This window comes from Nicotiana tabacum, chromosome 16 (assembly GCF_000715075.1).
Source record: "Nicotiana tabacum cultivar K326 chromosome 16, ASM71507v2, whole genome shotgun sequence".
Taxonomy (NCBI): Eukaryota; Viridiplantae; Streptophyta; class Magnoliopsida; order Solanales; family Solanaceae; genus Nicotiana; species Nicotiana tabacum.
Window position 1 is genome coordinate 86,476,265 of NC_134095.1, and position 24,874 is coordinate 86,501,138.

Here is a 24,874-nt window from a genome sequence, read left to right on the forward strand (position 1 = left end):
TTAGTGGCAATCAGTTTTAACTTGATCAACCTTGCCCCGGAGCTGCCCAATCATCTCCAACTTTTGTTGTAGCTGATATATCAAAGTGTTAGCCTCTGAAGTAAGGCCAAGAAGACCGTACTCTATTAAAATCACATTTACATGCTCGTCTAGCTCGATCTCGTTTCTTTGAGCTTTGGCCAAGTCATCCCGAAGATCCTTGAGCCCCTCCTCTTTTTGGATACAGAGGAGCCTCAAGGCCTTCTCTTTACTAGAAGATTTCTTGAGCCCGGCCTCACATTGGCCCTTCTCGCCCCTGAACTTGGTAACGACCTACACGAAAGATAAAGAGATGTCAGTTAACACAGAAGGGGAAGAAAACAAAGAATTTTTTGCAACAACAAAATTAGTGCTTACATGGGAGAAGAGATGCTGAGCTTCTTCAAAGAGGGTGGATGCATCGTTAAGGTCAACGACATCATCAACCCCAGTGAAATATTCCTGAAAAGGGTCTTCTTCGAGAACCTTGCTCGGGACTGGCATTTGGCAAGATCGCGCATCCTCTATTGCCTCCTCGGAGTAACATGGTAGAGAAGGTAAATGAACTATTTTCACGGCCTCGAGCCTCACTCGGGGCGTTCTGATTAGCTTCGGCCCTCTTAGAACTTGTCCCCTCCAGCATATTTATTGAAGGAGGGGGAATGATCTCGATCTTGGGGTATTCGAGGGTTTTTCCCGAGTCTTTCTTTGAAGTTTCTTCACCGAGAGGCAAAGTCTCAGTTTTGGAAGACTTGACAGTCTCGACCAGTTTCGTAGTTCGGTACACCAGCGAAGACTCTTCGCCTTAGTTCTCTTCGTCTTCCTGATGCTGGATGGCAGAATCCAAATCCACATGGATAATCTTCCTCTTTGGCCTTCGAGTAGGGGCCCTCTCACCCTGGGAATGTTCGGGCTTCAAAGCCCTTTTTCTTTTGTTGTCTTTCCCCAGTTTCGAAACCGGGGACTCACTCTCTTCCCTGGGCGAGGTTGTCCTCATTATAGAGACATCTCTTATGCCTGTACAAATAAGTATGAGTGAGGTGGTATCACTAAAAATGGAAAGATATAAAAAACTTGAGAAGAGAACTTACCATGATGTTTGGCCTCCCATTTTCCTCTCGATAATTCGCGCTATTTGCGCTCATCATACGAGGAGGTTGCAGCTAACTTTCGAACCCAGTCCTCGAGGTCGGGGACCGCGTGAGGCATCCAAGCAATAGCTGCAGAAGAGGTAAAGACATTATGAAACGTGGAAGTAGAATATGAATGGGTATTTGGAAAAGGACTTCACTTACAATTAAAGTTCCATTTCTCCGGGAATGGCATCTTCTCCGTAGGTATGACATCCGAGGTCCTCACTCTAATAAACCGGCTCATCCAGCCTCGATATTTTTCTTCGTTGTTGCTAGCAAAAAAGTCTTTTTTTGATCGACTTTGAAGCTTGATGAGACCTCGAAATAGCTGAGGCTGATACAACCGAATGAGATGGTTGAGGATAAGCTCCAATCCCTCGGCCTTGCTGGGAAAATAGCGCAACATGATCACAATGTGCCAAAAAGAGGGATGGATTTGGCCGAGAGTAGCCTTATACCTTTTGCAAAAGTCGATCACTATCGGATCGAGGGAACCAGCATGAAAGGGTAAGTGTAAACACTTAAGAACCCTTCCACGTAAGTAGTGATGCTCTTCTCCGGGCTCGGAATCTGTACCACGACCTCGTCTCCCCAACCACAATTCTTTTTCATGGCTTTGAAGTACTTCTTTGATATTGAACTAATGTACCAAGTTACATGTTCGCATCGGCCTTGGATATCGGTGGTATTTTCAACATTGAAGTCCTTTTTTATCACGCAAGGGTGGGGGGTGATTTCGTGAAGAGCCGGCAGTGCCACTTGTTTGACCGGCCGGGAAGTAGAAGATGACGATGCTTTCTTCCTTTGGGAGACTGTTTTGGAAGATTTAGTCATAGATTTAAACTAAGGAATACAGGCGGTAGCAGAGCTTGGTGGTTTACGGGAGCTTGGCATCTTCCAGTGATCAGAGTAAGAAGCAGTGAGAAGAGAAATAGATGAAGAGAAAAAGTAAGCAGAGTAAGTACAATGAAGAGGTAAAGTTTTTAGTTCAAAAAGAGGAACCCCATATTTATAGATGAGAGGCGACGGTTCGGTGGTACTAGTGGCCGACCATTACTGGCGTGCATTTAATTTTATGGGAAAATGAACTGATGGGACGTCTCGGTCACTTCGAGCGCATACATCAGGAGGAGGATGTCATCATCAAGGGCTCCGAAAAATCGAGATTCAAATCGTTTCTTATCATTTTACTCTAAGAAAGGCGGGGACTATCTGTATACGGTGAAATCGGGTGCCCCCGACATAGTAGGCTCAAGACGTCGTACCGAGGGTAGAAGTTCAATAAAGACCAAGCCTGGGCTGGAAGGCAGAATAAGAGGCTCGAAGACCTGAATGTTCAAGGAGTATCAGAGCCAAGTATGACCGACTCCAAGATATTGTCGTTATGAGTTTGTTACATAAAGACAAGATTCTCGCCACGTCCCCAAGATCATGGCGTATATTTCGGAAGAGATTTGTACGAATTAATATAAATTCGTACCAGGCGGTACAGCTGTCCCAATAAGATTCTTTATAGTAAATGAAAATGTACCTTATTTAGGGCTCCCCTCCTATATAAGGGGACCTCAATCATTTGTAAACATCATCTAGTGATTGGCAAAGAATATACTACCCTACTTTTCTCGCTCATTGTTTATCAGAATTGTCCTTTAGCTTGACTGTTTCTTGCTTTATTGTTCTTACCTTACTGCTCTTAACCCATCTCGAGGTCGATTCTGCCTTGTAACACTGGTTTGATCCGCTCATTTCTTTCATTTATACTTTATATTTCTTGATTATTAATTGGTATTGAACTAAATTACATATCTTTATAATCACAAATCAAATTTAATTATTACTCGTATTTTCAAGGTAAACAATATATAAGTGCACAAAAAAGTTATATGGCTATCTCACATACGCTTAAAATGTTAAAACTTTGTATACAAGGAGATATGAAAGAAACTACCTACAAGAGTTTTCATCCAAAGAGGTCTAAATTGTGATGATAAAATGCACTTAAGGTATGTGATGGGAAATAATACAGCTCAAAGTATCTACGTGATAAAAAAACTATAGATGTAGGTAGTCTCTCGCAAAGCCATAGCAACTGTTTTATTTCGGGTGGAATAAGTAATTTCTATAGCCATTGAATGAAGACGGTAATCCACTTAAGGCCAGATTGACATAACTACCATGAGATACATATTATAATAAAGAATTAACCCAAATAGCCATTCACATAACTTTTTAAATTAAAAATAGCAAGTGAATATATAATATATATATATATATATAATACATATATAATATGTGTAAAATTATGTATAATCTTTATATACCGGCTAGCAAATTATGGAAATACCAATGGCAAGTGACAACGAAACGAGACATGCGAATATAGCAAACTAAGGAAAAAAGGGTACCGTACTAGCGCTAATACTATCGGGGTAGAGAAGACAAAGGGAGACGCACGACTACCTACTAACCTTCTACCCTAATCTTCAAGATCCACACCCTTCTATCTAGAGTCATGTTCTCGGTTAGCTCAAGTTGCACCACGTCCCGCCTGATCACCTCTCCCCAAGACTTCTTTGGCCTACCTCTACCCTCCTCTTACCTCCTAAGGCCAACCTCTCACATAAATTGACAGGGGCATCTGCGCTTCTCCTCTTAACATGCCCGAACCATATCAACCTTGCCTCACGCATCTTCGCCTCCACAGGGTCCCCTCCCACCTTATCTCGAAAAACTTCATTCCTAATTCTATCCAACCTAGTATGCCCACACATCCATCTCAACATCCTCATTTCCGCTACCTTCATCTGCTGGACATGGGAGTTTTTGATTGGCCAACACTCTGCCTCATACAACATAGTCGGTCTAACCACTACCTTGTAGAACTTACCCTTAAGTCTCAATGGCACATTCTTATCACATAAGATACCGGAAGCGAGCCTCCACTCCATCCATCCTGCTCCGATATAGTGTGTGACATCCTTATCAATCTCCCCATCCTTCTGAATTATAGATCCCAGATACTTGAAACTATCTCTCCTGGAAATGACTTGCGTATCGACTTTCACATCCCCGTCCGCCTCCTGGGTAAAACCACTGAACTTGCACTCCAAGTATTCTGTCTTGGTCCTACTCAACTTGAAACCCTTAGAATCCAGGGTATGTCTCCAGACCTCCAGCCTCTCGTTAACGCCACCTCGCGTCTCATCAATCAGGACTATGTCATCTGCAAATAACAAGCACCAAGGCACCTCCCCTTTAATGTGAAGTGTCAAAGAATCCATTGCCAGGGAAAACAAAAATGGTCTAAGTGTCGATCCCTGATGCAACCCCATCTCAACCGGAAAGTAATTCGAGTCTCCTCCTGCTGTCCTAACCCGTGTCTTAGCTTCATCATACATGTCCTGAATCACCCTAATATACGTTATAGGCACTCCTCTAGCCTCCAAACGTTTCCATAGAACCTCTTTGGGGATTTTGTCATAGGCCTTCTCCAGGTCAATGAACACCATGCGCAAATCCTTCTTCACCACCCTAAACTGCTCCACCAATCTCCTCACAATGTGAATGGCCTCAGTAGTCGACCGTCCCGGCATGAACCCAAAATGGTTCTTGGAAATGGACACACACCTCCTCAACCTCTCTTCAATCACCCTCTCCCACACTTTCATCGTATAGATTAACAACTTGATACCCCTATAGTTATTGCAGTTTTGGACATCCCCCTTGTTCTTGTACAACGGGATCATCGTATTCCGCTTCCACTCTTCGGGCATCTTCTTTGTAATGACGTTAAACAACCTAGCACGCCATTCCAAGCCCTCCTTACCCACGCTCTTCCAGAATTCCACCGGAATCTCGTCCGGCCCTGTCGCTCTACCCCTACTCATCCTGCGCATAGCCCCTATAACCTCCCCCACGCGTATATGTCTACAGTACCCAAAATCTCGATGCCGCTCCGAGTACTCCAACTCCCCCAGCATAATGCCCCTATCTCTCTCTTCATTCAAGAGCCTATGGAAGTAAGACTGTCATCTCTGCCTAATCGGTTCCCCCTTCAATAAAATTCTTCCCTCCTCATCTTTTATGCATCTCACTTGGTCTAGATCCCGAGCCTTCTGCTCCCTCACCTTCGCTAGCCTGTACAACTTTTTCTCCCTACCTTTATCCCCAATTTTTTAGTATAGACAACGATGCGGCGGTCTTAGCTACAGTACCTGCCAACTTCGCCTCCTTTCTAGCCTTCTTATACCCCTCCCTATTAGCACTCCTCTGCCCCTCGTCTATACTCTCTACAAGCTTCAAATATGTCGCTTTCTTGGCTTTCACTTTCCTCTTAACCTCTTCGTTCCACCACCAGTCCCCTTTATGGCCACCAGAAAAACCCTTTGAGACCCCTATAACCTCTCTCGCCGCCTCTCTAATGCAATTTTGCTATCATAGACCACATAAAACTCGAATCCCCGCTACTCCTCTAGGCCCCCATAGCCGGCAACTTCTCCCCCAACTACTGGGCCTTGTCCTTAGTCAATGCACCACACCTGACCCTAGGTATACCAGACATAGCCCTCTTCTTCCTCGTCCACCTTATCTCTAAGTCTATAATCAAAAGCATATGCTGGGTTGTAAGATTCTCACTCGGGATGACCTTGCAATCCGTGCATAAACCTCTATCACATTTTCGGAGAAGTAGATAATCAATTTGGGTCTTGGCCACCGCATTTCGAAAAGTTATCAAGTGCTCCGCCTTCTTCGGGTAACATGAGTTAGCGATCACCAGCTCAAAAGCTTTAGCATACTCCAGCAGCGAAATACCTCCTCCGTTTCTATCTCCGAAATCGAAGCCACCATACACATCGTCATGTCCCCCAGGCGACCTCCCAATGTGGCCTTTAAAATCACCCCGTATAATAAGCTTCTCGGTGGACGGTATACCTCGTACCAACCCATCCAAATCTTCCCAGAAGTGTCTTTTAACCTCCTCGTCCAAATCCACCTGAGGCGCGTAAGCACTAACTACGTTCAGAGTATACCCTCCCACGACTATCTTAATCATCAGCCTGTCATTCACCCTCTTAATCTTAATCACTAGCTCCCTTAGATCCTTATCAACTAAAATGCCTACCCCATTCTTCCCTCTCACCCTCCCTGAATACCACAACTTAAAACCATCCGCCTCCCGAGCCTTGTTCCCCACCCATCTAGTCTTCTGGACACAAGCTATGTTAATCTTCCTCTTATGGAGTATCTTTGCTAACTCTATCTCAACCTAGAAGGTGCCTTACCCCCTGCCACCCTTGCCCTCTAACCCCCCGCTCCCCCCGCTCCCCCCGAGAACATGCCCTCACTCTATCATAGCTCGGTGCGGCCACTAGACTAGCACAAAGCTACAAAAGGATAGACTAAAGAGTTTGATAATGAATTATAAATGGAAAAAGAATCTAAAGAGTTTGATATTTTTTAATAGAGATGGACAGAAGTTAAATCTCTGTTTTATTTAAAAACTAGTTTAGTTTTAAATAATAATAATTTAAATAAAAAAAAGTCTAGCCTTAATACACAAACTAGTATTAGTACCCGCACAATATGCGGATAATATTATGATCCTGCTAAATTCTATAAATAAAAAAGAACAAATTATATGAATAATTATTGACATAAACTTAAATATTATAACCTCATATACTCTGTGATACAAACAAATAAAAATACAATATGATTCAAAAATAAGTACTCCTTCCCTTTCAATTTACATAAAATATTTTCTTATTAGTCTATTTCAAAAGATTGACACATTTCTGTATTTGAAAATAATTTAACTTTACATTTTTTATTTTACCTATTTTACATATAATGAGAAGTTCTTACACTCACACAAATATCATGGCTCCACAAAACTTTTAGGACCATAAGTTTCCAAAAGTCTTCTTTTTCGTTCTTAAACTCCGTGCCAATTCAAATTATCTCATATATATTAAAACTGAGTGAAGTCATGCTATATAGAGTAATAACTAATAAAAATACATTTAGTAATATCTTAATTTAAATTATAAAAATATATTATATTATTATCTCAACATAATAACTTCTCACATCAATATCAACTTCTACCAACCTAAAATTACACAATGACAAATTAATATATACATACATGATAATTTATTAACAACCAATATATTCTAACTTTAGGGAGTTACCAACTTATAAAATAGTTGGATCGTAATTTGCTCAATAATTTTAATGTCACCTAAATTTTAACCACAAAATTAAAATCACTTTGTTTTTAACAATTTAAATGATGCCTTTGGGATATAGTTAAGATTAATATATTATAATTAAATAAATGTAAACCTACCTTAAATATTTTTCTTCTACCATGCACATGTACTAAAAGAAGATGAGTTCTTATATGTAATTCTTCATTAAATGAATCTTACCTTATGATTTTGTGATTCACTTTATTTTGTGTAAATAGCAATCCCAAATAGTGCAATTATATTCATCTATGTGTTTACCCTATCCAAATCTATTTCATTCTAATTGACACACACACACACATAATATATATATTCGACCCCATCGGTTGCTCGATCAATTGGCTTATACAATTTGAGAGAACATAAATATCAACAACGGGCTAAAAAGTCATAGTCCATACCTGAGCCATTAAAGAAGAATCTATCCTCCCTTTCTTATCTATTTTAGCGTAGCAACTGCTAGCACTAATAGAAAAAATAAAAATGTGTGTATGGCTTCCAAACAATTGAGATATAAAATAAATTATAAAATATTAGATAATTAAGTTTACCTTAAGGCAACACAATTGATATTTATTTAGCTGATGTCTGAGTCGATTCATAGTTTAAAATATTATCCCCACAGAAATGTATGTCATCGGTTCCTTTATTCTTGTGTAAATTTATGATTGATTAAATCCTTTCTAACATTGTTGGAGTTGCTTAAAAATTGATCGAATCAAACTGCATTTATGTGACCATTCTCTTTCTAAAAATTATTTTAAATGTATCGACTCCAAACTACATACATCGCACATCTTGATTCTCAAAACTGAAATGCTAATTGAGCAAGACACATAGATTTATTTTTAAATTAATTAAAAGTATCAATTTCCCCACACAATCTTTATACCCCCTCTTTCTATATTATTCCCTCTACTTTAAAATTTCATATAATTGTTTCATTTATATGGAAGTTCGCCTTTAAATTTCAATTTAAATTAACTATATAAGAATTTAAATTATATTTAAAAAAAATTAATTTGTTTCTCGGAGTTATGTCAATTACTTATTTATTCTAGTTTTATCTATTATAACGGTTTTAAATATGTGTATCTTATTTATATACTATGAATTAGCTTATTATTATTTTAAAAACTTTCGCTTCTCAAAGATCAAATAAGTTTCATCAGTATGTATACATCTACTATTGAAATTATTTAATTATATATTTATTGCATTACCCATAACTTAGAGTTGTTCATATTATTGTCCACAACTCCCATTAATAGATGAATTTAGTTTTTTTTCTTATAATAAAAATTATATTCACTATTTTTTTATTCTACTGCTCAAATTAATATTTAAATTTATCAATAATATTTTTGTGTGTCATTTATTTATTATCTTATATTTTATATTTTAGCTGAATGGAGTAGTGGTACTCGTAGTATGTATTAATAATAACTCCATATTTATCTTTATAATGAGTTAAGATAGGGGTGTTGTTTTTATCTTTCAGTTCAATTTTTTTGTGTGGTCAAAACCTTATTAATTAAAATAGGTAGTTGGTTATATCATTATGAGACTATTTTTCTTTCTTTCCATTCAGGTTCAAAATAATCGTATTTACTATCTTTCTATTTAAATTAAAAAAATTATCTTTTAATTTTAAATTAAATTAAATATTATTATAAATATTATCCTAAATTGTCAAATAACTTTATAGTAGCGTGCCACTGCCCACTTAACTTAGCCACATGATAACTTTATTCCTTTAATATATATATATATATATATATATATATATATATATATATATATATATATATATATAGATATATATTGATTTGAACATTAAGTTTGTCTACCTTGAAAATGGTAATTACAATAAGATTTGATTTTGTGGTTTTAAAAATATGTGGTCTATTTTTATGCTAGTTGTTAGGCTATTGATGCAAAGTGAAAGACTTGGAAACAAGATAAGAGCTTGAAAACAAGGTGATAACTATACCGAATGGCTGATAATCGGGGCCTCGAGCTTTCTTATTCGGGGCCTCGAAGTCGAGTCTGATATCCTACCGAGGGTAGTCGATGGATGACTAACAGTAATGATAAATCAATGATGGCTCTTTATGGCCTATAACAAGCAAAAAATGAAGAACAATAAATAGAACACAATGAATATAAGCAATAAATGCAAGTAATGAGATCAAGGGAATATGTTAGAGAGCAGAGAGAATGTTCTTGTATATTCAATATTGAGCATCAGGTCCCTTACAAAATGATAAGGATCCCCTTTGTATATGATGGGGAATCCCAACATAGTACAACTATATTTATTACAAAGATATGGGGTTGGTACAACCATTTAAACCCTTGATACGAGTCTGAACTACCCCACTAGGCTTTACCGGCTCTAGCTACGCACCTTGGGAACTTCCTATTTTTTGCCATAACTATCGATCTGTATTGCCCTGAGGTCAGGCATTGATAGCCCTTCGGGTGTGAATCTCAACCGTAGCCTCGAGCCTTCGACAACGTGCTTACGATGCGTCGCAATGATCGAAAATTGGATCCTCCGATTTTACCGTATACAGATAGTCCCCGCATTTCCTAGAACGAAGTGATAGGAAACGGTTTCGAACTTCTACTCCTTAGGCACTGTTACCATGATGTCAACCTATTAGAGCATTAAATGCTACAACTCAAAAGTCGCGCGAGGGTCGCCGTCAACACAACTATCGAGAAGCCCACGAACTGCTATTGGTTCGTCTTTTTCGCTGCCCATATGGCCTCTATAAATACCTCAATCGTTTAATAACTCATACTTTTACAACATCTTCAAGCTTTCAGAGCCAAGGACATCCCCTTTCCCGTTCTTCCATTCTTGATTCCTTACTTACTTTCTCAGAAAAGCCTTTCCACCACCATGGCCAGAACCTCTAAAAACAGTGCCTTGAAAAGAGGATGCTGCCTCTTCGTCTCGAACATCCAAAGGCAAACCCAAAGTGATATCCACCGTTGAACAATGTACCCTTACCGAATTCAACACGGTGAATGACTTTTCCATTGAGAGACCCTCATCTACACTGGGCCGATGCGAGCATGTGTCCCGGTATATTAGCATTGTGAAGGATGTAGACAAAGTGCAGGTGGACTGCCGATGGGAGAAGAAAGTGCTGGTTGAGATCCACAACCTTAATGAGAGCATAACGGACCATAAGGCCAGTTTTCTTCATGTATATACATACCCGTTAACTTTGGGCCCTGTCGACTCCTCGAACCCTTCTTCTCCGGCAATAGATCCGGTTATTCTCGACTTCTATCATGAATACTGGGTGACGCTTAGCCAAATTTATCCCTCTTTTTGGAGGATACTCTACATGCTCCGTTATTTCTCCAACAAGGTTGCGGGTATGACCTTTACCCTTAACCAATTTATCATATTGTATAACCCTCGACTTTATCGAGGTTGGATCAAGCTTCACCCTTGATCCCCGAAGCCATTTTTCTCGAGCATTGATGAGAACAAGGATCGAGGATGGATGAGCAGGTTTGTCCAAGTGAGGACCTCAGACATCATCCCGACCAAAAGGATGTCATTCCTAGAGGAGTGGAATGCACAGCGTAAGTATCTCTCCCTCGAGCATGCTTTAATGTCTTCTTACCTTCCTTCCAAAAAATGATCTCCCCTTCGTTTATGCAGCTACCGCTTGGTATCCTAAAGTGGTCCAGGATCTGGAGGGATGGATTAGGCAATTGGATGCTTCGTTCCCATTTCTCGAGCGGTCTTGGCCCGACTTGACTAAAACGCAATGGCCGGCCACGAATCATGGTACCATTTTGTTGTCGCCTATAGCATGTTCCAATTTCTCTTTCGCGTTGACAAGTTTTTATTATTACACATGCGTAGGCCTTGGTAAGGGGGTGCTGATGAGACCACCTCCCGACGGTGAGGAAGAGGCTCTGAAGCCTGATAAGGGCAAGAAAAGGAAGAAAAAGGCGGCTGTTGAGTCCCCTGCGGCAAAGAAACCTAAATCACGTAGGCCTCGAGCTGCTGCCATGACCTTAGTTTCAACTTCCGGAGCAAGTCCCAGTACTAGGGATGAAGATGACGATGATGATGAGTACCATTTAGTGCAAAGGATGAGGTCGGGCGCAGATGTCCCATAGGCAACTGGGCCAAAGGTCGCCGAATCGGGAACGGTCGATTTAGAGCGATCCCCTAATGTGGAGTTCCTCGAGAAGGGTGCATACACAGTTTTTGAACCCCTGTCCGGACGTGGTGCAATCCCTGCCGAGGAGACTGTTACTGCTGGTTTCAAAGGGCCCGATCCCGGAGCTTCTAGGGGACAAAATTTGCCCCTTAGTGATATCGATGCCCTCGGTGAACTTAATTTGGGTGCTCAATTCTCGCCTGGGAAATTCAGGAATGCTCGGGATCCAAAGGCTACCAACGTGGGGGGTCCTCTTGAGGGGGGATATGATCTTGACAACTTCCTTGATGGCGTTAGTGAAGACATTAATCTCGACGCTCCCCATGCTATCGAGGAGGTGGACAGGCTCCACTTGCAGGTGATAACCTTTCCACGTATACCTTTATTGCTTTAAGTGTTTCTCCCTATTTTTTGACTCTTTGTTTTGTTGTAGGCCAAGAAAATGTATGACCATGCTATCTCTAAACTACGAGATGAGCAGAGAAAGGAGCTCGTGGGTCTTGCCTCGGGGTTAAAGGAGTTGAAGACCTCTTCTGCCCAAAAGGAGGAGTAGCTGAGTGGGCTCCGGGCGAGGTTGGAAGGAGTGTGCCGAGAAAAACCTGGCCTTTCCCAGCAGGTAACTTGGAATTCATAAACTCGTTCATCATCCTCATAATTTGATGCTTACGGACTTATCTTTTCCTTTAAAGATCGGGCAAAAGGATGCTTTTGCGTGGCTACTTCGGGATAAAGCTGCTACTAAGAACACGGAGATCCTAGAACTGAGGGAGCGAAATGAGGTCATGGCCTCGGAGTTAACATTGTCCTAGAACCTTCTCCGAAATGCTCGAGGAGAGGTTGTTGCACTATCCACGGCCAAGTCGGAGGTCGAAGAGAATGCTACTACATACCTGAAAGATGCTGCCACTGTGAATACACTAGCCCCAGAAATATTAGAGAAGGCCGAGCAGAGGTTGGCTCGGACTGTCACTTACGCTCGTGCAAAGGCAAGGAGGCAAGCCCTAGAGGAAGCAATGTTAAAGGTGTCGATGTCTCAGCCGAGATCGGGGAGGCCCGGGATTTGGAGGAAGAATTGGCACTCTTGGTCACTTTGGCTGAGGATTCCAGAGATGGCTCGGAGAGCAGTGGTAGTGAAGAGTAGACCTACATCACCTTTCCTTCTCTTTTTTCTTTTTGTGTATGTATTTCCCGGGAAACGAGTCTTGTAAAGGTGCTCCTCATAAACACATTTTCGGCAATGTAAGAAATTTTTTCTGTTTTCAGCCTTGCATTCTTTATTTTTCGGTGACCACACAGAATTTAGTCGTCGAGTTTTGGTGTTGACTCTTAAGAGCCCATATTTGGGACAATCGGGACCTTCGAGATCGGGCGCCATTTCGAGATTAGGTCGATATCTTCTTTGGGGTCGATGCTTATAATAATAGAAATCCTCAGGGTCTCAACATCTCCTGGGCATTGTATTATAGCATTATTTATGCGACACGGTCGTGAAGAGGCCGGGGTGGTCCCACCGGTACATCTCCCAAAAAGGTGGTACTGACATGGTCAGAATTAATTAGTCTTTAGGACAGGCGGACAGCCATCGCTCTCCCCTATATGCATTTGCTCATCTCTTAACTGAGGATTCCGCTACTCTGAATAGCTATACCTCTCTTAGAGCCTTTATTCTTTGTGCTAGTTCTCTCGTCATTAACTCAAAGCCTTCGCCCAAATTTTCATCTTCCTCTTTCTATCTTACCGTAGCCATGGCTGCTACATCAAAACCCATCCATCAAGGAGAGGAGAGTTCTGCCTCTGTTTCGCGCTTGGTCGGTGGTACACCACCGGTGTATGGCGAGCTGACCTCGAGGTGCTTTGTCTCGAGGAGAAACTTTACGCTGGAGAAACCTCCCAATGTTCTGAGCTACCGGGAACATGCGTCGAGATTTATTTCCTCAATAGGGTAGGAACATCTTGAAGCAGTCAAAAATGACTGCGGATGGGGGAGAGAGGTGGTGTTGCAGGTACCTTCCTCGAAGGAAAGCATTATGGCTCATGTCGAGGGGTTTTTGAACCTGTATACGCACCCCTTTATGTTGGGCCCTCTTGACAGGGTTGTGCTTGAGTTTTGTAGAATGTATCAGGTCACCTTGGCACAGGCTCACCCATCCCTTTGGAAGATAGTGCTGATGATAAGGTATTTTGCGGATAAGGTCGGGCTCGAATTCACCCTTAGTATCTCGTTAGGCTATATCGGCCTTTGCATTACCGGGGCTTGATTACTCTGCGACGTCAATCCACCTGGTCCCTTGTCGTTAGTGATGAGAAGGACGAGGACCGAGGGTGGATGAGCTGATTTGTTCGAGCACGGACAGTCGATATTATCCCCGGAGAGTTTCTGCCATTTCTTGAGAAATGGAATTTCACATGTAAGTGGTACACTTGTGTTTTTATCGCTTTGTCCAACTTCCGAAATTCCTTTCCGACACCTATATCAAAATCTCACCTATCAACCGGAAAACGTCAAAATTCCAATTTCGTTAATTCAAGCCTAAACCTTCCACGGACCTCCAAAATACATTCCGATCACGCTCCTAAGTCCCAAATCACCTAACGGAGCTAACCAAATCATAAAAATTCTAATCCGAGATTATATATTAACAAGTCTAAACTTGGTCAAACCTTTCAAATTTTAAGCTTCAATTGAGAATTGTTCTTCCAAATTCATTCTGACAACCCTGAAAACCAAAACCGGTGATTTACATAATTTATAATACATCACACGGGGATAATCATGCCCGAGAACTGGCGAGCGAAGTGCAAAATCTCAAAACGACCGGTCGGGTCGTTACATCCTCCCCTACTTAAACATACGTTCGTCCTCGACGTGCCCACAGTTGTTCCGAAGACCATCAAATCGCTGTGTAACCTTACCATGCACATACCCGGGTGTGATCCCACGTCACCCTATCTCATATAGGTCTGACAACACCATGTAACTAAAATTTCACAATCCAACCTAGCCCATAAACCTTAGAACCACATTTCCACTTCTAAAATCATCTATAAGATCAGAATCTCACATCTATACTCTGAATAAGCCCGAACAAGCTGTAACAAACCATACCTGCAACCTCAGATGCAATTGCGTGATATATCACATAACTCAAACACTCGTAGTGATAAGTTCTAATCACAGCAGTTGCTCGAAACAACCGAATACCAATAATAAATCTCTTATCAAACAAGCCTCATTCCAACACTTTTGTATGCTGCCAATGATAGATAAACACGTAGAAAGCCATAACCATTCCTCAGATCAACCATTCATGAAACCACTTCTCCCTTGGCAAGGACCATAGCAAATTTTTGAACTGAACATCGATATTATCCTTCCAACACGCTGAAACCAAATCCGTTTGTATTCATTCTAGATCCCAACGATCTCATCTAATCCAATCACAACTACTCTAGTGACATGACACATTAATACCATCTAAAGCCACAACTCGTGCAATTCGTACACCAATAAGCAACAATCCGAACGTACTCAAATCATGAAAAATGAATCAAATGAGAGAGTTGTACTGCAAGCTCACCAGTACCACCACAACACAATGCTGGGAACCCGTCATACATCATAGAAATAGAACACACGAATATAACTCGAAAGGTTATACCTCCCCATAACTTCGCTGCAATACGCGACCCTATCCAAAGACTGGTCCACATGAAACACCTCAAGTCACTATGCTCAAAATCGACAACCACGCGCAGTGTGATGTCTAGAACCAAAGTAAATCATCTTAACCACGGCGAAGCAATTGACATAACATTACACAAACCCGAAAGGATACAACCGATACGCCATCCGCCGAGCAATACCCAATACTCTTCCCGCTCGAATTCCACTGAGAAGCCCCAATAAAACCGCACCACATGTGCCTATAACCAACAAATCCTAACGTCTCTCAACACGGAAAGATAACTTATAGATCTCCCCAGATCACTAATAAGTTCAATAACAATCGAATCAATACATCCCTCAACAATACAACTCGGAGTCAACCAAGCCGACTCGAGTTAAAACACACATCCATATTGGCCTACCAATGAACCCCTAGTCAAGGAGTTCCTGAAGCTGTTTCTTCAACTCATTTAACTCCGCTGGTGCCATACGATACGGTGCATGGCACCAAATCAATACCGAAATGAACAACCCTGTCCGGCGACATGCCCAACAGTAGGAAACACATCTGAAAAATCCCTCACCACCGGAACGGAATCAATGGTAGAAGTCTCTGCACTGACATTCATCACGAAGGCCAAATAAGAAAGACAACCCTTCCCAGCCATCCGCTGGGTCTTCAAAAAAATGAAACCACCCTACTGGGTTCATAATCCGCTGAACCTCGCCACTCAATCCGTGGCATCCTCAACATAGCCAACTCCGCCGCCTTAGCGCAACAGCCCAGAATAACACGACACAGAGACAACCAGTCCATACCCAATATCACACCAAAATCTAGCATACTAAGCAATAAGGATCCACTCGGGTCTCCAAACCTCCGATAGTTACCACATAAGACCGATATATGTGGTCCACAACTACGACCTAACCTATTTATGAGAACTCCCAATCTCCAAATCCATACAGCACGCGAATCACCATATCCGATCCCAACTCCACCATCCGAATATACAACACACCTCTAATACCCAACATCCCACGAGAGGTACTTCTAAAATTCTTCTGTGCCACCAAGCAAACTCAAATATCAACAGTCGATCCAACAAGAGAGTGGCGCAATACTAATGAAATATCCTCAACTCAAACACATCGCCCTTGCTAAAATATATACCCTCATCAAGCCACACCAATCAGTGATCTCATTTATCTAGTCATCTGAACCGTCCATGCTATCTAAGAATTTGTGACCTTCCTTTCAGAACTGAACAGTGACCTTACACATGCAAATCTCAATCTTATACAACACACTGCATATACCATACTATCCTAGGATAAACATGAGAACTTCATATCCCTTTCCGAGCCACAAGTAACTACGTTCTCACTAGATAAGAACTTTCCATTGATCCCATCTAGAAGAAAATCACTACACATCCCATGTTCCTCACGCTCGTAGAAAATATACATCTCTAACCGTGGTAGAAACCATCAAGAACTCTCCGAATTCAATTTGCACAAAACTAAACCGTCAGGACTGAATCCTTATAACTCAACCAAGATACGCAGGCCACTAAAACTCAAGAGAATTGCTGTGAAACACATGTAGAAACTCATTACCTCATAAGCACCCAAAGAACTAATCATATCCTTACCATGTCGATCCGGCCTACTACCAAGCTATCCCATCTATCCAAGTTCTTTCTAATTTACCCTCAACTTGATACTTCTTCTTGTTATAACACCACAATTCCTCATCCTAGACTCACCACACGAGACCCAAGCATAAAACCACACCGTCTAAGGCTCATAAGTCGTTGGATATTTTCTTAAATAGTCCCAAATGCACCACATTCAAAATACCTACCCTGAAGTGACTCCCTGCGAACCCAAGGCCATTACCTTCACCTTCCTGATACTGATATATAGAATCCCATAATGATATAAAAATACCACGAGTTTTGACACCCTCCAATGCAACCCTCAGTTTCTATCCAAATATACAACTTGAAAATCTCCAATTATTACATGTAAAATCTTGACCCATTAGAACCATTCTCGAGAGTCATCCACTCTACTCAAACCGCAATTAGACTGATCAAACGAACTGGATGACCTGTTCTCCAATAGCACTCTAATACCACAGAATGTAACCTCACCTTAATGCAACCAAGAAATTTCATGTTCTATGCACCACACATCCTTTACCAATAACAACTCAAGTCATTCTGTGATTCTCATATATCCATAAATCATAACATAACCTTTATTTAAATTTCCTTTACTCGAGCCATCATCGGTCTCAACCTCCATAAGCCATAAGTGATTTACCAATACGTCTCAAATTGAAACCAACATAGCACATAACCGTGCAATCAGCTAATCAACAGCAGACTCCCCCACTTGGCTCAAAGCCATAGATCAAAACACATAATGACTCATAATGCATATACTCTATTACTACCACAATACCATAGTGAGATTAAACTCAATCCTTCGTAAGCTCGTAAAACACAGACCATTTAGTACTTTAAATCTTCTGCAAATCTCGCATTCACCCTCGTAATAGTCAATCCGACTCTCTTAGGTGACCCAAATTTAAATTGCAACACATATATTTCACTGCTAACAAAGATCTTCCAATAAACAACATAAAGGATCACACAAACTTCAGAACACTCCGTAGGAGATAACCCACCTGTTTTGCCTCAAACTAACATCACTTTATACCCTTCTACCGTCATAAACATTACGCAGTCACTTAATCTTCTTGAGTCTGAACTCATATCACAATGTGAAATCTACTTCACTTCCCAACTAGGCAACATGAAAAGTTCCTTCAACACGCCCACAACTCGGGCAATACATGAAATCATGATGGGAATCAAGCACCGGATAGTTCTTACTACCCCCAAGCAGACCCTTCTTGTCTCGTTCAAATCATATGCATACATCTCGCAGTCACATCATACTCATCACATAGCCATCCAGTCATCACTCCCACTAATAGGGGCACTATCGGACTTACAAATCCAAAAGCATGTGCTCACACAATCAACGCCTCAATGCTCAAGCTATAGGCAAAACCCAGCCTCAAGTCCTCCAGACTGGCCCAACATCATCGCACAAAAATCACATCTCGCCCCTTGATCAGGGAATCACAAGTTGTCGATGCACTACTGATACCGAGCGCTCATGTGAGCATACGAACGCGTAGAAGGAATTCAAAGAGTTACATTTCAAGCTGAATCAAGGACGCATGATAAGAATTCAAGAATGTGAAGTTTTTCCTAAAGTTTCTGCAGCCTCCCAAAGGTAAGTATAGATGTTTTTGTACCGATCCCCGAGACTCTACTAAACCTACTCTTGAATCGTCAGACCTATGTAACCTAGGCTCTGATATCAACTTGTCACGACCCTAAAACTGACCCGGTCGTAATGGCGCCTATCGTGAAACTAGGCCAGCCAATACAACTCGTGAATTAACCATTTAATCAATAATAATCAATTTTAAGCCTTTAATTGATCATATATCTCATAATGTTAGTCCAAATGAACAGTGTGGAATACAAGTCACGAGCATCTACTAAGGTCTGAATATAACAAAGAGTCTAAAAATGTACTAAATACAGTTTAAGAAATACAAGATAGAGAAAAGCAGTGCTGCGAACGTCGGGCAGCTACCTCGCTAACTCCGATGACTCTGCCACTGAGCAATCAACACCTGTTATCGGGTTCAGAAATGCCTAAATCTGCACACAAGGTGCATGGAGTAATGTGAGTACGCCAACTTAGTGAGTAATAAGAGTAAATAAAAGTTGAGCAGTAAGAAAACACGTAAACCACGTCATAACACTATAACGAATGTAGATCATTTCCAAAGCAGTACACAAATCATTTACCTCGTAACTCAAGCTTAGTTTCAGTAAAATCTTTTTAAAATAACTTTCAATGGTTTCAAACGAGTGATAAAATAGTGAGTATAAATGATAGAAAACGTAAACAGCCCCTCGAGCAAAACATGCACCATAAACCGCCCCTCGGGCATAATATGAACAGAACCAGCCCCTCGGGCTACCTCACAATCACTCGTAATCAACCCCTCATGCATAACATGAATCAAGAATCACCCCTCGGGAAAACATAAATCAAGAATAGCCCTTCAGGAAACAACATGAAACAATAACAGCCCTTCGAGTTACATCATATCACTCATACTGGGTACCCGCGCTCACTGGGGGTGTACAAACTCCGGGAAGGGCCCCTTACGGCCCAAGCACAATAACAAGTCATCCCGCGGAATAACCAAACAGGCTCTCGGACTCATATCAAGCCACCTCGTGGCGTAACAAATTAAGCCCTCAGCCTCATAATCATAAATTAGTACCACACTACTGTGCTACGCAGCCCAATCCCATAATAACCTCACAACACAGGCCCTCGGCCTCACTCAGTCAGAAATCTCTCATGCCACTCGGGAAACAGTAAAACATGATGCTCAGCCCACAATATCATTTAAAATATCAAAATAGAGTAAATATGGCTGAGTTATGAAAACAGTAGAATACAGCATGACTAAGTACAAATATGAACTCAAAATAGTGAGGAATAGTAGTAAAAATTCCCTAAGGGTCCAAAATAGTTGGTACGAGGCTCAAATATGGCATTCAGCCCAAAACATGATAATACTTTCCAAAACACAATGATATCAAACAGTTTTCAATCAAATACGCGGTTTAACAATCATACAGGATGGACTAAGTCACAATCCCCAACGGTGCACGACCCCACGCTCGTCATCTAGCATGCGTATCACCTCAAAGTAGCACAACGATATAAAATCCGGGGTTTCATACCCTTAGGACAAATATTTACAATTATTACTTACCTCAATCAGGTCCAAACTCTAGCCCGAGATGCCTTTGCCTCTCGACTCGGCCTCTGAATGCTCCAAATCTAACCAAAAATAGATTCGTACTATCAAATTATGTTAAGGGAACAAAGCTCACTCGAAAACCAATTTACATTAAAATTCCCGAAATTGGCCAAACCCGACCCCAAGGATCACATCTTGAAATCTGATAAAAATCATATTAATAGAATCCTTACACTCTTCCGAGTTCGTACATACCAAGAACATCAAAATCGGACTTCAAATGGCCCCTCAAATCCCCAAAAGAAATTCTCAAACTTTTTCTCCATTTTTCCCAATTTCCACTCTAATTTCTCAAATTAAATGATGAAATTCAAGACTAAATCATGGGATTAAACCAAATATGAGTGAATAATACTTACCCCAATTTCTCCACTGAAAATCTCCTCAACTTTCACCTTCTCCAAAGCTCTCTAATAGTTTTTGTAATATTGGACGTAAACCCGCGATTTTGAACTTAAACATTCTACCCAGTTAACTTATTCATCGCAAACGCGGCAGCACCCTCGCGTTCGCGAAGCACAAAGCTTCACTGACCAAAATTCCTTCTACGCAAACGTGAGGACCCTCTTGCGAACGCGATGCACAACTGACTCACCTCTTTGTGAACGCGACCTCTACTATGCGAACGCGTAGAACAAATGCCTTGGGGTCCCAGCTATTCCACTTCCTCTACATGAACGTGGAAAACCCTCGCAAATGCGATGACCACTGACCTCAGTCATTCACGAACGCGGGACCACCTTCGCGAATGTGAAATCCAACTCCACTGCCTCACATCCTAACCCTTCGCAAATGCGGGACATCCATCGCGAATGCGAAGGTCAAAAACTTGCAACACCAACAACAGTTTTTCTGCAACTTTTTCCAATGTGAAATGATCCGTTCAATCACCCGAAACTCAACCGAGGCCCTCGGGACCTCAACCAATCATGCCAACCATAACATCATTCAAACTTATTCCAACCTTCGAAACGGTCAAGACAACATCAAAACACCAAAATTACATCGGATTCAAGCCTAAGAATTCCAAAAACTTCCAAATTCTGCTTTCGATCAAAAAGTCTATCAAACCTTGCTCGAATGACCTAAAATTTTGCACACACATCACAAATGACAAATTGACCTACTCCAACTTTTGGAATTCCATTCCGACCACAATATCAAAATCTCACCTATCAACTAAAAAACGCCAAAATTTCAATTTCGCCAATTCAATCCTAAACTTTCCACGGACCTCCAAAATACATTCTGATCACGCTCCTAAGTCCTAAATCACCTAACAAATCTAACCAAATCATAAAAATTTCAATCCGAGATCATATACTAACAAGTCAAAACTTGGTCAAACCTTTCAAATTTTAAGCTTCAAACTGAGAACTGTTCTTCCAAATTCATTTTGATTACCCTGAAAATGAAAACCGATGATCTAAATAATTCATAATATATCACATGAGGCTATTCATGCCTGAAAACTAGCGAGCGAAGTGCAAAAGCTCAAAACGACTGGTCGGGTCGTTACACAAGTTCAGTGTTAATAGTGCTTAGCAAATATTAAGGAATAGGGCAGATCCTAATCAGGAGTTCAAGTTAATGTGGATTAAATGTTTTTTATTCAAGATATACTTCTTATTATGGAGAGTGTGGAGGCAAAAAATAGCAACTGATGACATGTGGATGAGGCAAGGGCAAATGGTGATGTCTAGGTGTTGGTATTATCAGCAGCCTCAAGAGGAATCTAATATTGAGCACATATTAGTCACAATTCCTACTGCCTCTAAGGTATGGAACTTATTCATAGGAGTTGCTGGAATTACTGTGCCATTGGTTCAATTGAAACAGGTTATAAGGCATTGGTGGTACGCTCAATGTTTTCCAAAATTAAAGCCATTGTTTCAAGCAGTACCAGCTATCGTTACTTGGGAGCTTTGGAAGATAAGAAATATAGGTAAACATGGAGGTCCAGTGTCCACAAATAGGTTGACTCATGAATTCATAGGACATTGCATCAATTGTCAAGGGTGAGGTATGCTTGTATGTTTAATATTCCATTGTTATGGCTAGACATGATTCAATTCTTTTAAGGCTATAAACCTATATTGATCACTAGAAGAGTAACATGGCAGCTTCCTTTTCATGGTTGGTACAAATGCAATACTGATGGAGCATCACCCGGGCAATCCTAGTCCTAGTTCCCTAGGCTTTTGTGTAAGGAATGATGAAGGTGATGTGGTGTATGCTTGGGTAGTAGACCCGGGGGTGACAACAAATGTGGTAGCTGAAGCTAAGGCTATTCTTCAAGGGTTGGAATATTGTGTAGAGCATGATCTTCACCCTCTCATCTTGGAGATTGACTCGTTGGTGATGAAGAAGGTGATATAAGGTGAATGGAATCCTCCTTGGGTAATTGCACCATATGTGAAGAGAATTAAGGAGATGAAGGACAACTTCAATGTGATCTTTCAACATGTGTTCAGAGAAGGCAAATCAATGACAGACTTTATAGCTAATATTGTTTTTTCTTTTGCAGGTACATATGAGTTTCACTCATTCTCTAAATTGCCTAGTGTAGGGAGGAAGTTGATCAATTTAGACAAGTCACAAACACCTAATCGTAGGGTTAGGATAGCCAAGAGAAGAGCACCTGATTAATGTCTTCACATTGCTTGTTTTTGCACCTACCTGCTTGCTTCTTTTGGTTGGTATTAGACTGTATGCTATTAAGGTATTTTTCAGTGGTATTATCATGGTCACATGCTCATTCTGGAGGTGCTTTAATAGTGCACAGGAATTTGACAAGTAGGTTGAGGTTGGTGTAGTTTTTCTACTTCTGATATGGCCAAATACTAATGAACTACCTAAACATGTCCAGTTGTGTTTCTGGACATTGTTGAATCACTTCCCAGTGGTATTAGAATGTTCTCATGTTCAATCTGGGGGTGGTTTAGCAATGCTCAGAATGACTAACACGTCAAAGGTTCTGGTAGGAATTTCTGTCAGCTTACAAGTGTATTAGTGTGTTCACACACTCATTCTGGAGATGATAATGCAGTATGTATGGTGAGTATGATGAGTGAGCAGATGACAAACTCATTACACTGTCTTGATTTGAATGGATCACATTGGAGCAACATTGAAGATTGGAAGATTTTGCTGGTTTCAATTCTATGGTGTAGTTCTTTGGAATTCATTTTAGCCTATGGACTGCATACCCTGGCGCCTGGTGAGAGCTTGATAGGTGCTTCTTGGTATTTGTCATTGGTAATTGGATTCACATAAACTAATAGGAGAAGGAAGCATTCAGCTTATCATGTTGTAATAGCTAGTTCATTAGACCTTAGCTTTTCTGTATTTCTAGTAGCTAGTAGCTTCATGCAACTTCTATTTGTTTTGGACATCTTGTAAGCTTTGAACCCATTTTGGGATTTTATTTATATATTAGCCACTAGGCATCCTGCCTAGTGGTATATTTGCTAAAAAAAATAGATCATATATTTGTCAATTTTTTAAATTTTTATTTAACATATATTTACTTATCAAAAATTTAATAAAGTAAGATTGACATATTATTCATGTATTAAAAAAACTGAAATATTTGACAAAACCGAACCAATTGAAACCAAACCGATATAATTGGTTTGGTTTGGTTTTAATAAAAACCGAACCAACCTGGTCCATGTATACCCATACATACAGCTAGGGGTGTACAAGGAAAATAGATAAACCACATCAAACCGGTAATTTGAGTCAAACCGAAGAAAACAGTTATGGGTTAGTTTGATTTGGTTTATTATTGGAAAACAAATCTGACCATAGATGGTTTTGTTTGGTTTTAAATAAAAAAAGTCAAACCGAAACCAAACAAACCCGATAGTACATTTATATAATTTTTAAAAATATTATATACATATAAATATTTATTGTAATGTAATTTATAAATATTTCTTAAACTTTTTCAAAGTTTTATCTTTTAATGTATTTTTTCAAATTTGGACTTAAAACTCTTGAATAATAAATAAATTATTATAGCCCATAAATACAGTAACTCAAACAAAGTTCAAATCAATACTAATAGTAACAAAACAAATTCAATTGAACACTAGGAATGACGATAGTGTTGGATATATGTAATGACCCAATCAATTTTTTGAGAGTTGTAGCCTCGTTCCCCCATTTACTGATCATTTTATACTTTATAGCTGCTATGTGACTTGCCGAGGTAGTTGGTTTGGGTCCGGAGAGGTTTCGGATGAGTTGAGACACTTAGTCTCAAGGTTGGAAGCTTAAGTTAAAAATCTTGACCGGATGTTGACTTGTGTATAAATGGATCCAGAATGGAGTTTTGATAGTCTGTTAGCTTAGTTGGGTGATTTTCGACTTAGGAGCATATCTTGATAGTGATTTGGAGATTCATAGTGGAATTAGGCTTGAAATGACGAAAGTTGAAAATTTGAAAGTTTGACCAAAAGTGGACTTTGTGGTTACTGAGCTCGGATTAGGGTTCCTGTAGTTGGAGTAGGTCGGTGGTGTCATTTGTAACTTGTGTACAAAATTTAAGGTTAATCGGACGTGATTTGATAGGTTTCGGCATCGAATGTAGAAGTTAGAAATTCGAAAGTTCATTAAGCTTGAATCGATGTGCGATTCCAAATTTTAGCATTGTTTGATGT

General features: G+C 40.4%; 1 protein-coding gene across 1 annotated transcript; it reads right to left on the reverse strand.

The window, feature by feature from the left end:
• Nucleotides 1-823: 823 nt before the first annotated feature.
• Nucleotides 824-10,457, reverse strand: LOC142170313 (uncharacterized). The gene is made up of 8 exons (XM_075232194.1): nt 10,291-10,457; nt 7,807-7,870; nt 5,690-6,357; nt 5,366-5,568; nt 4,400-5,148; nt 4,078-4,231; nt 1,187-1,238; nt 824-1,067 (listed from the first exon to the last, which is right to left on the reverse strand). The coding sequence occupies exons 1-8, from the start codon at nt 10,455-10,457 to the stop codon at nt 824-826; spliced, it is 2,301 nt and encodes a 766-aa protein (XP_075088295.1).
• Nucleotides 10,458-24,874: the final 14,417 nt, after the last annotated feature.